Source organism: Manis javanica, chromosome 1 (assembly GCF_040802235.1).
Source record: "Manis javanica isolate MJ-LG chromosome 1, MJ_LKY, whole genome shotgun sequence".
Taxonomy (NCBI): Eukaryota; Metazoa; Chordata; class Mammalia; order Pholidota; family Manidae; genus Manis; species Manis javanica.
Genome location: NC_133156.1, coordinates 92275250 through 92288148, shown reverse-complemented (window position 1 = coordinate 92288148; position 12899 = coordinate 92275250). Strand labels below are relative to the sequence as shown.

General features: G+C 37.8%; 1 protein-coding gene across 2 annotated transcripts in view; it reads left to right on the top strand.

Annotated features, from left to right (window-relative positions):
- Positions 1-12899, top strand: part of IQGAP2 (IQ motif containing GTPase activating protein 2) — a 265034-nt gene that overhangs the window by 217884 nt on the left and 34251 nt on the right. For both annotated transcript variants that reach the window (XM_017640236.3, XM_073234963.1), the window contains 3 exons: positions 6115-6264; positions 9354-9517; positions 11962-12186. In XM_017640236.3, the coding sequence (XP_017495725.3) occupies positions 6115-6264; positions 9354-9517; positions 11962-12186 (539 nt within the window). The remainder of the gene's footprint in view (positions 1-6114; positions 6265-9353; positions 9518-11961; positions 12187-12899) is intronic.

Below are 12899 nucleotides of genomic sequence, written 5' to 3'. Positions count from 1 at the left end.
CTGCAGTTTTATATCTGTGTGAAACCTGCCAATGTCAGAGCTCCCTAAAATCATATGAAAAAGTGCCATTTTTACCCAAGAAAAGGAGGTCCTGGGACCTTTCTCCACATCAACTTTCAGAAACCTGATAATTCAAGGGATTTGGAGAGAGGCTGACCTCGGGAAGCTCTAAAAAGGCTGCAGTGGGTCAAATGTGGTGAGCCAACTGCCAGTGACTGGAATATGTGGATCTGGAAAACTGGGAGCTGAGCAGCCATAGGAGGCTACCAGATAAGTGGACATGTGACTGCCCCACTGTTGGGTCCTGTCCTTATGGACACACTCGTGGATTCATGGAGAGAAAATAAGGAAAATAGAGCCATTTGTAAAATAGGAAACGATCATCTTTTCTAAATGTTAAGAAAACTACGATTTAAATATTCTGCATTTAACTCTATTTTCATTATTTTAACCAGAAAAATAAGAGTACTTTACTCTTTTTTAAAAATAACATATTTGTATTACTGGACACACATGAGAACTTTTAAGCATAATAAATTCCAGAAGGTCCTTCAGAGAATGCCTTTTATAGCCTTAAACTGCTGTTTTACCCTATCCCCATAAAGCTGTAAACAGGAAATGCCTTGTCTTTGAAAATAAAGGCTAAGTTGTGAAACATTAAATAGTAGAAATACTATGTAGCTTGTAGAAATATAATCATGGGAGATTTTCAGATCTTTATGAATGTTTAAGATTTTTTTTAAGTATTCCTAATTGATAGCATTGTGAAACAAAGTAAATTTTTCCACTTCACTTTCCAAACAATATATTTATCAAACATTATTAGAAGTTAAACTAATGATTACTAAATATGTAGTCTTTAGTCAATCATAGATAATAACATTTTTAATTTGATAAGAACAGCACAGTTGAAGCTTTACTTTATAGTGGTGAAAACATAAAACAGGACCATAGAATTAGTTTAATGGCCACTAAAAATAACGTTTTTGAAGGACATTTAAGGACGGGGAAAAGGTTCACAATATAATGGAGAAAAGAGTACCTAAAACAGTATGATTTCATTTACTCTAAAAAATATGTATATAAACTTAAATCTGGAAGAAAAAAATTAAGTGGTTTTTCTTTGGGTGGTAGAATTAAACTTATCTTCTTTACCCTTTTTCTTGAAGTGAGAAAAAAAGATTTTAAGGAGAAGTAGCTTAGTTCTTAACAAGCGACTCTAGCTCCCTCAAGTAACCATGTGTCTTAAAATTCTTATACAACTGGCAGCCCTAGAAACCTCAAAAAGTCAGTGGATGAGTGAAGTGGCTAACATTGGTTTTAGGCAAAAGAATGATTTGGAGATGAAGATAAAGCAGCTAAGGTAGAAGTTTCTTAGAGGCATGGGGAGGAAGAAAAATAGAAACTCAGACTGGCTTAAAGGAAAACCTAAATAGAAACTAAAAGTAATTTGATTCCCTACACTTGCGGTTGACGAGTGTGATTTATCTACCGTGTGAGGGCAGACTTGCAGGCGGGGGCTACCTGAAACCCAGAACTGAGATTTATTTTATTGCTTAATTATACTGCTTCACTGCTTATAGTAGCATGTTTCCCTGGGCATGTTTCTTAACCTCTGATCCTTGTTTTCTGCACTGAGAAATGTGCTAAATGCTTTACATACCTTGTTTTTAATCTTCACAGCCACTCACCAAGATTACTATTATTAAGCCCATTTTATAGATTAGGAAACTGACACGGGAAGTTAACCTGCGCAAGGACACGGAGCTAATTATGTTTTGCAGACTCTCGTGTTTTCATGACTCTAAAGCCCTTTGTTCTAGTCCACACCTTCTACAAAAGTTTATGTTATAGCATATTATCTGCATGCAAATATCCTGTTACACGGAGAAGGGAAAAAAGCTGGTGGTAATCAGGGCAGCATCAAGATGTGGGAATACAATGAACAAGTTAAATATTCTTGCTCCTTTAAACCAATGTTCTTCAAATGTTCAATATTTATTGATAAGAACAGAGGACATTAGATTTCTATTAATAAAGATCATACACCTCTGTTTGGAACCCCTGTCTGGGCTGCCCTTTGGCCCTTTGTTCAAGCTTCCCATAGCAAACCTCTGTTGACACTAGAGCATTAGTGAGCAAAGCGTAAAATTCTGCAGGGAAGAAGGGCTCACCACATTCACCCGCAGGCTCTGCACTCCGGTCTCCCACAGAGTTTCTTCTGCACGCCTGCTGGCTCCCTCCTCCCTCTTTGCCCTGCAGGGCTCAGCCTTTGAGGCTGCTGGTTCCCATCCTGGGTTAGTCTCCCTGTGCAGTCATCACCAAATGTCTATTTCTAAAGCAAAGGAATTTAGTTCTGCCTCAGAGCTTGCTTACCACCTGCCCTCTTCTCTTCTGTATGTAAAAAACCATAAAGAGGAATTCTGGAACAATGCAAGCAGAGTCTCCAGTTTCCAAAGCCACCTCCATTGAAAATAGGTTGGGGGTCAGGGGAGGGAGGTAAATACCAAGATTTTTTTTTCTGCCATGTATTGAAAATCAAGACAATTTATTCCACTTATTTGAGGGAATTGAATGATCTGCAAATCACCAGTTGTTTGAAGAGGAGAAACCTGAGTTAAGTGGAACTGTAAGCCAGACTTATCCTAGGGATGTCCTAGGACTTTTTAAAGATAAGGATTTTGGGCAGCTTCCTGCCTAGACTTCCCTTTAACCTCTATCTGCTGTAACTATGCTTCCTTTCTTCATCTTGAATGTATTTTACATATTTCTGAAATAAGGGGAGAAATGTTGCCTTTTTAAAAAAATTTTATGGAAATGCAAATCCAATACCCTCCCCCTTTCCCCATGTAAGTAATTAGGGAGACAAAAGTGATTAAGTCAAAGTTGCCCTTCTCTAAGCTGAGAATGAGAAAGAATAAAGTTAGTCTTCATTCTTTAATAAGGCAGTGGGTGCAACCACATAGAACTGTTTTACATCAGAGCTCTAAGTTTTTTCCTACCTGACCCAGCTATGGGAGAATGGGGTGCTAGGAGGCTAGGCAGATGTTAGCTTCTCCTATACACAAAAGCTGACAGTGTTTCTCATCCCCAGGAGCACCTGGAAATGGGAGCAGGACATTTTTGGTTGACAGAATGACTAGGGATCCCTACTGGCATTTGGTGGACAGGGACTGGGATGCTAGATGGCCAGAAGTGCATGCACAGCAAAGCACTGTATTACCCAAAATGCCTTCAGTGTCCCCACTAAGGAACAGTGGTGGAGCATCCTGATGCTGGCTGCAGAGAGTCTTCATGGAGAGGTTGGACTAAAAGCTCAGGGAAGCAGATGGAAGATGCTTTAGGAAAAACAACTTTCTTGCCACCTACCTACTCTGCGGGACAGTGACCCTATGCTGAGGAGCAGAGGAGGCATTCTAGAGCAATGACTTTCATGTGAGTCATGTTACCATTAGAGGGTCATGAAATCAACTTAGGGCATCACATCAACAATCTTTAAAAATGGCATAGAATAAAAGCAAAGTGAAAAAAATGCATTTTGTTAAATATTTAGAGTATTCTTTTCCCTTCTGTCTCTCGTGTACAATTCACTGGTGTTTAGCATTATTCATAAAATTGTACAACCATCATTTCTACCTAATTCTAGAATATTTTCATGACCCCCAGAAAGAAACCCCAAAGAAAATATTCTGGAATTAGGATGATTTTTTTCATAGGTGAATATTTCTATTCAAAAAGATGAAAGAAAGAACACCCATATTCATTAATAATCACCACCTATCTTCCTTACCCCCAGCCGAAGCAGCCATTAATCTACTTTCTGACTCAATAGATTTGCCTGTTCTAGATATTTCATATTAATGGAATCACACAATATGTGATCTATTGTGACTGGCTTCTTTCACTTAGCATTATTTCATTCCTCTTTATTGTTGAATAGCATTCCATTGTATAGATACAGCATATTTTGTTTATCTATTCACCAATTGATGGACATCTGAGTTGATTCCCCTTTTTGTGTATAGCAAATAATTCTCCTATGAGTATTCATGGACACATTTTCGTGAGGACATATGGTTTCAGTTCTCTTGGGTATATATGTAAGAGTGGAATTGCTGGTAATTCATATGATAATTCTGTGTTTAACTTAAGAGTAACTGTCAAAATGTTTTTCTAAGTGGCTGTACCATTTTACATTTCTACCAGCAAGGTATGAAATTTCCAATTTCTCCATATGTTCACCAACATTTGTTGTCTTTTTTATTGTAGCCATCCTAATTAGCATTAAGTGGTATCACACTGTAGTTTTTATTTACATTCCCCTAAAAGCCATTAATGTTGAGCATCTCTTCATATGTTTGTTAGCCATTTATGGATCTCCTTTGGGAAAATGTCTATTCAGATCCTTTGCCCATTTTTTATTGGTTTATCTTTTTAGTTTTGAGATATGGGAGTATTTTATATATTGTAGATACAAATCCCTTATCTGATATATGATTTGCAAATATTTTCTCCCATTCTGTAGAATATAGGTTGTTTTTTCACTTTATTGTCAGTGTCCTTTGAAGCACAAAGGTTTTAATTTTCATAAAGTCCAGTTTATCTATATTTTTCATTTGTCACTAGTGATTTTAGTGTCATATCTAAGAAACCATTGCCTAATCCAGGGTAGCAAAGATTTATGCCTAGGCTTTCTTTCAAGAGTTTTGTTTGTTTAGAGTTTATGTAAGTTTTAGTACTTACATTTAGTTCATTGGTCTCTTTCTTGTTCATTTTTTGTTTATGGTGGGAAGTAGGTTTCTGACTTCTTTCTTTTGAACATGGATGATGAGTTGTCCCAGCACCATTTGTTGAAAAGACTATTTTTTCCCAACTAAATTGTCTTGGATTATATTTTACATTATATCTTAAAAGCAAATAAATAATCCAATTAAAAAATGGGCAGAGGAACTGAATAGACAGTTCTCTAAAGAAGAAATTCAGATGGCCAACAGACACATGAAAAGATGCTCCACATCACTTGTCATCAGAGAAATGCAAATTAAAACCACAATGACATATCACCTCACACCAGTAAGGATCACCACCATCCAAAAGACAAACAACAACAAATGTTGGCGAGGTTGTGGAGAAAGGGGAACCCTCCTACACTGCTGGTGGGAATGTAAATTAGTTCAACCATTGTGGAAAGCAGTATGGAGGTTCCTCAAAATGCTTAAAATAGAAATACCATTTGACCCAGGAACTCCACTTCTAGGAATTTATCCTAAGAATGCAGCAGCCCAGTTTGAAAAAGACAGATGCGCCCCTATGTTTATTGCAGCACTATTTACAATAGCCAAGAAATGGAAGCAACCTAAATGTCCATCAGAGGATGAATGGATAAAGAAGATGTGGTACATATACACAATGGAATATTATTCAGCCATAAGAAGAAAACAAATCCTACCATTTGCAACAACATGGATGGAACTAGAGGGTATTATGCTCAGTGAAATAAGCCAGGCAGAGTAAGACAAGTACCAAATGATTTCACTCATATGTGGAGTATAAGAGCAAAGAAAAACTAAAGGAACAAAACAGCAGCAGAATCACAGAACCCACGAATGGACTAACAGTTACCAAAGGGAAAGGGACTGGGGAGGATGGGTGGGAAAGGAGGGATAAGGGTGGGAAAAAGAAAGGGGGCATTACAATTAGCATGTATAATGTGGAGGGGGTACGGGGTGGGCTCTACAACACAGAGAGGACAAGTGGTGATTTTACAGCATCTTACTACGCTGATGGACAGTGATTGTGAAGGGGTATGTGGGGGGGACTTGGTGAAAGGGGGAGTGTAGTGAACATAATGTTCTTCATGTAATTGTAGATTAATGATACCAAAATAAAAAATAAAAAAAGCAAATAAGTACAACTTTGGAGGACAAATATTATAAAACCAAATTCACCTGCAAGCTGGATTTTCTTAATTTAATATTCTCTATTCCTTTGTCTCTTCATGAGGGAAATGTGGAAAATTAGTATTTCCAACTATGTGTGTTTCAGGATGTATATGAAGGGAGGAGGTAAAGAGTACCACAGTAAAAAGTCATAATTTTATAAATTTTTTTCTAGGATGTGATTTCACACAGAACAAAGCTGAATAAGAAAAAAGGTGGAGAAATTCAAGTACTGAATAGCATCGACAACCAAGGAATCAAAAGTTTGAGTAAGGAGAGGCGAAAAACCCTGGAAACATATCAGCAGCTGTTTTATCTTTTACAGGTGATGATAACTTCTTTCTCTGAGTTTTGGATAAATACTGTGTTCCATGTTTGTGGATAACAATGGATCTTTTCCCGTGCTAAAACTATCATAGCTTATATGTTTTGATCATCTATTAAGTACCAAGTGATATGCTAGGTGCTTTATGTACATTATCTCATTTAATTCTTACTACAACCCTGAGAACCATCAGAAAATAATTATTATTGTTATTTCCATAGTACATAGGAGAAAATTGAGACACAGCCAGTACATGGTAAAGCAAAGTTACTGGGACACAGTCAGTTTAGAGCCCTTGCTTTTCGTGACTACATTATCCTACAGTTACCTACAGAAACAGTACAGATCAATAATAACATAAGCAGCTGCTGTCAACCATGAAAAATTAAAAGTAACTATGTGACAGACACTGAGAAATGACTGGTGGTTACCATGAGGGAGGGGTTAGGGTGGGTGGATCAGGGGTGAGGGGGATAAAGAGGACAAAAATTCTCAATCATAATGTAAGTTGGTCATGGGGATACTAGTACAGCATGGAGAATATAGTCAATGATTCTGTAACATCTCCTATGTTGACAGATAGTAATTGCACTAGTTGGGGTGAGAATTCAATAATATGGGTAACTGTTAAACCACTGTGTTGTATATTTGAAACCTATATAAGATTGTATATCAATGATACTTCAATTTTAAAAAATAGTAACTATGTGAAAAATAGATCTTTACCAGAACCAGCCAGCCCTTCTTTTGACAAAAGAGCCAGAGAGTTTGGATTAGGGAAATGAGGTATCTTTTTTCATGTCATTTTCAGGACATTACCATGCTCTAAATGAACAGTAATTTTCCATTGCTTCCAGAGTGTGGGTGAGAACTAATAAGTTGAACTGGTTATGGTTGGACTGTGGTGGACCACTTAATATTTTGTTTGATCATTGATTTACCACATCCACCCGACCAGCACATACAATTAATCTCAAAGGAAACTGAGTAAGTGATAGTGATAGAAATAAACAAGGCCTCCCTTTTGCCAGGAAAACTTTCCCTGAGGAGGTGGATCAGCAGTTCTCCTTTGAGAGTTACCTGTTCCCATATGAGGCCATTGGTGTTGGTGGTGATTCTGTCAAGGCCTAGAAATGCCTGGATCTTTGCCTGAGGACATTAAGTGTACAGCATGTTACCCAAACCATAAATGAGGTGTGGCTAGCCCCATTGAGAGAAGAGATGTTAATTTTGGTAGAGTTGAGCATTGGCTGCTTAGAATAATGGATTGCAGGACAGGTGTAGTGCTACAGATGGCCGTGATGTGGCAGCATAGAACGAAAAATTTTAACACTTCAAATTGTCCACAGAATCCAGCGCATAATTAAACCAGCCACCTTTCAGAAAGAACTGGCTCACTCTAGGAAGGGAAGGGTTTGTCTACCTAAATTAGATGAGTAGTCAACCACCAGTTGGAAATTTAAGCTCAGGCATGTTTCATTTTTTGATATTCATGAACTTCCAAGTATATGAAGCTTCTTTAGGATTTAGTTTTCTAATATTAGATTTTGATAGAATTTGTGTCATAAGGAAAGTAAATACTCATTGGCCTAAGACTTGTACTGTTTACCCTTTTAAATAGGCGGAGGCTCATTAATGGAGAGGAGAAAAAGCACAAGAGCATGTTTAGAATAATTCCACTAAATTTTATTCCCTCAACAATCCAAAACTGACCCTGCCAAGACATGACCTTTAAGTTGTACTGAGTGAAGTTCTCTTGGAATCACATAGTTTTCTCTCCCTTTTCTTCTCTCTCTGTTGGAGACATCAGCCCAGGGTCAAGGAGGAAACTATAGGAAAGCAAACCATCCAGATTCCTTCGGCCTGGACTATGTCTCCGCAGGAATTCTTAGCCGTACCAGCAGTGCAACCTGTGTAGTTTTGCTTTGGGTTTTTCTGCTCGGTCTGAGCCTAAATTTAGTTGTCTTGCCTGAGAGGAATGAGAGTGGACTTCTTTCCTTTCTCATAATCCCACGGGCTTAGTGTGGGGAAAGAATCACCACCGAGCTGTGAGAAAAAAGTTGTCCCAAGCTGCTTATTCATAAAATTTCAGCCAGTCTTTATGAGCTTGAAAGTAAATCAAAGTAGTAAGGTAAACTAGAATTTGGGTTTTCTTTAAAACTAGAATTTGGGTTTTCTTTAAAAACTTCAAAGCCAAACTGCTTGAGTATATTAGGTGGACACAAGTTTCTGTGTGTGGAAATTTTTCTTTTCTCATCAGAAGGATTTTCAGATGAAGATGAAGAGGAGTATAAAAATTCTCTATATGAATACTTTCCTCTATGACCTCAAATCTATTTTTTTCCCTTCTAACTTCTACCTGGTTGGTGTAGCTCCTGGAGAAAGACCATATGACCCTGAAGACTGGAACTATGTCTCACAGACTCTATCCACACCTAAGCTTGCAGGGCTCCGTGTCAATTTTTTAAAAATTCTTGTCAGTCTTCTAAGTTGTCTTTTTTTTTTTCTTGTCAGTTTCTTCTGGTATTTCCCCCACCAAGTATCCTGACCTCCACTCCTCTCTGAAGCTTCTTACCTTCCTACCTTTTTACTACTTATAAAACTCAAGGTCATCCCACTGTCTCCACATGAAAGCCTATCCTTTTCTTTTTCTTTCTAGTCTCGGAATATGAGACATGTTTCCTTCTCTTCATTCACCCATCCTAGGATAGTCTATTTAGCTGGGCCCTCAACCCATTCTTGCCAGTCTCCTTGATACCAGATTCTGTTGTCTATCCCCTCTCTCTTCTGTGTTTCTACAATGAATATTAGTATGTGGCTCAAAATAGTTAACAGTAATATAATTACATTTCATTAAACATATAGTATATAACATTTAAATCCTATTTGTAACTTTTAATATGTCTTCCTACAGTGTAGTATTAATATTAGTTGATACCTTCAAAGTCCTGTGTGCCAGATCCTTTTCTATGTGCTTTATACATATTAAGTCATTGAAGAACAGCAAATTGGGTGCTCCTCTCTGCTCTAATAACATATTAACAGATAGTTCTGTGATGATTTTTTCTTCTTCCCTCTTTCCTTTTTAGACCAATCCTTTATACCTGGCTAAGCTGATTTTCCAGATGCCACAGAACAAGTCAACTAAATTTATGGATACTGTTATTTTCACACTATACAATTATGCTTCTAATCAGCGAGAAGAGTATCTACTCCTCAAGCTTTTTAAGACTGCTCTGGAGGAAGAAGTTAAGTACGTATATAAATATATGTATAAAATTACCAATGAACGGATCCTTTTGTTAGTGGTGGCTATCTCTGATTTACTGAAATAATTTTAAAATTATTCATGTAAGTCATTTGTACTTATTAAAATATATCCAATTTCTTGAGAAATTTCTGCAGGTCTATAGATATGTTCAGGTACAACTTTCTACCACCAGTGATACCTTTCCTAGTACTAAGTTAACTTTTGATTTTGCAAGTATACAACAAGTGAAAATCAAAAGCTTTTTGAAAGTCAGTGAGAAATTTTAATCTAATTACAATCCGTGAGTAACAAAGCCATAAACAGATGAAAATAACTATCTCTGCCAAACAGTCTTTCCTTCTTACTGGAACTGAAGCGCTTTCGCTAATTTATTTTCTGACTCAGCTAAAGTGAAAAAGGTGTAGGTAGCTATAATGAATGGGGAAAAAAAATGAGAAATGCCCTTAGCCAACTAGCTGGACCTTAACTGCCTTCCTGACTTCTTGATACCTTAAGCTATGCTAGTTCCTGTGGGTCTCCGAAGCATATTAGCGAGGCACCTCTGCCCCCCTCAGCGGTCTACAAGCCATCATGTGAAATAGGATTCATGAAAAATACTAATGCTACAAAGGAACAAAATAGTAGCAGACTCAGAGACTCCACGAAGGAACTACTGGTTACCAAAGGGGAGGGGTGTGGGAGGGCAGGTGAGGGAGGGAGAAGGAGATTGAGGGGTATTATGTTTAGTACACATGGTATGGGGGGTCACAGGGAAAACAGTATAGCACAGAGAAGGCAAATAGTGAATCTGTGGCATCTTACTACACTGATGGACAGCGCCTGCCTTGGGGTATGGGTGGAGACCTGATAATATGGGTTAATGTAGTAACCACATTGTTTTTTCATGTGAAACCTTCATAAGAGTGCATATCAATAATACATCATAAAAAATTTTTTTAATAAAATTAAAAATAATAATACTGTAGCATCTTTCTGTGTTGAGTTGACATACTAACTACATTAGCTGGGGTAAGCTTTTAATAATGTAGATAATCGCTGACACTATATTATGTACTTGAAACCAACATAATATTGTATATCAACTATACTTCAATAAAAATAAATAATAAAAAAGAAGAAAAAGAAAAATACTAATGTTATGCAGTGGAATAAGGCAAGTATTAAATGAATGGTAGAGCATAACAGATCAGAGGGATGGGAAGACAAATTCAATTAGGTCAGTCAATAAAGATTTTATGGGAGAGGTGGTTAACCCAAAATGTTGAAGAACATCTACAATTTTTAAAGGAAGAAATGGAAAAGGGAAATAAGGCCCAAAGTGGGGGGCTATCTCTGATTTACTGTACAGGCCAAGGTGCAAGAAAGACAGTAGGCCTGTCTAGCCAAGACTGTGAGTTAGTCACCAGCAGGAGACAAGGCTGGAATGGCAGGAAGTGCCCAATTGGTAGACACAGAGTACAGCCCCAAGTGCCGAGGTGCAGTTTAATTTCTGTGCAGCTGTGAGAGGTTTTGAGCAGGGTATTTACATGGCCACACTAGGCCTTAAGAAGACTGATCATCCATGTCTGCACAAGATGAACTGGAGCTACACAGGTCAGAGAAATGTGGGAGGCAGAAGGAAGAAGAGATGCTTTGGATTTTCTAACACAGAGAGTTTAAGCTATAGGTGTAGAACGTATAGGTGAAAATATCCAACAGAAAAATGGAAATTCAAGACCAACTCTCAGGAAAGAGATCTGGTTTAGACACTGAGGTCAGAGGATAGGTTCCAAAGAGATGGTAACTGAAGTCATGCGTGTGAATGAAGTCTGAGGGTAGATTGTGTAGAAAGACATAAAAAAGAGCAGATTAAAATGTGGGAAGAGAAGCCAGCAAAGGAAATAACAGGAATGACTAGATAAGATAAGGACTGGAATAGGGATTTTCCCTAAAGGGAAAGGAGATGGAAAAGTGAGAAAGTGGCCAAGGGGGAGGGTCAGAGCTGCACAGAGATGACAGGCAGGGGGAGGAGAGAGGAGGGCTTAGGAGTTGGCAATCAGAAGTCAAGAAGCGCTCTTTCAGCCATGTGATGTAGCTAGACACTGCACTGCAGTGAATTTGAGATTTGAAGAAGTGGAGATAGTTCATTCAATCAAGGGGCGCAGTACTTGTACAGTGTTGCCCAGTATTATTATTAATCTTCGCCCATTTTCAGTTCATTCCTACCTTCTAGATTGAAATTAAGGCTGAGAACTTATTTTTAGATCCTTATATTTCTCAAATAATACTCATCTTACAAATGGTTGTTTCCTTTTAAATCACACCATCTTTGATCTTCACAGAGGAAAATATAACCCCACCAAGCCCTAACCTGCCAGAGAATATACACTGTTTAGAACTGTATCCATAGAGGCAAACCATTTACTTTTGGTTTGGGCTTTTTGTAGATCAAAGGTGGACCAGGTACAGGACATAGTTACTGGGAACCCTACAGTCATCAAGATGGTCGTCAGCTTCAACAGAGGTGCCCGTGGACAGAACACGCTGCGCCAGCTCCTGGCTGCAGTGGTGAAAGAGATCATTGACGACAAGTCCCTGGTCATCAATACAAACCCCGTAGAGGTGTACAAGTCCTGGGTGAACCAGCTAGAAACACAGACTGGAGAGGCCAGGTAACAAAACCAAGAAGATGTTGGCTTTCAGTCATATTCTGTGATCATTTTTATATGTATATTTATATATATTCTTAAGCTCTGTTATGAGAACAATTTATTTACAAAGATAGTTTCCAATCCGAGGTATTTTCCCCCTTTACCATATTCCTGCGGGTCACACTCCTGAACTCTTGCTCATCTTGGTATTTTCACATTTGAGTACCAGTTGATCTCAAAGCCACGACTTCTGTAATTCTCTCTCTTGGTTATTATTTGTGTATTTATAAACTTAGAACTGGGAATGATACACACTTTCTCTTCACCTAATAATACATACCTTTTTACAGTTAACAAATGAGTAACTTCAATATGTAAGCATGAACAACCCAGGTAGAATTGGCTTATTCTAGGTGGTGGTTTATAGATCTAAGCAAATCAGCTTTTTATTTCCTATAAAAGGATGCCATGTGAAATAGTTAAATGCACAGAGAATTACAAGGGTGGTTGTCAACAGCACTGTTTATAATGGCAACAAGCTGGGGAATGTCAAAATATTAGCTCTGGGGAATTTGTTAAATAAATGTTTGTATAACACAATAGAGCAACTAAGTAACTATTAGGAATGGTAGTATAGAAATTATTTGGCATAAAAAGGTTGTTCATGATATAGTTTTCAGTTGCAGTTAGGTACAATAACCATTTTCTTTTAAAAAGGAAGTATGTATGTGTAT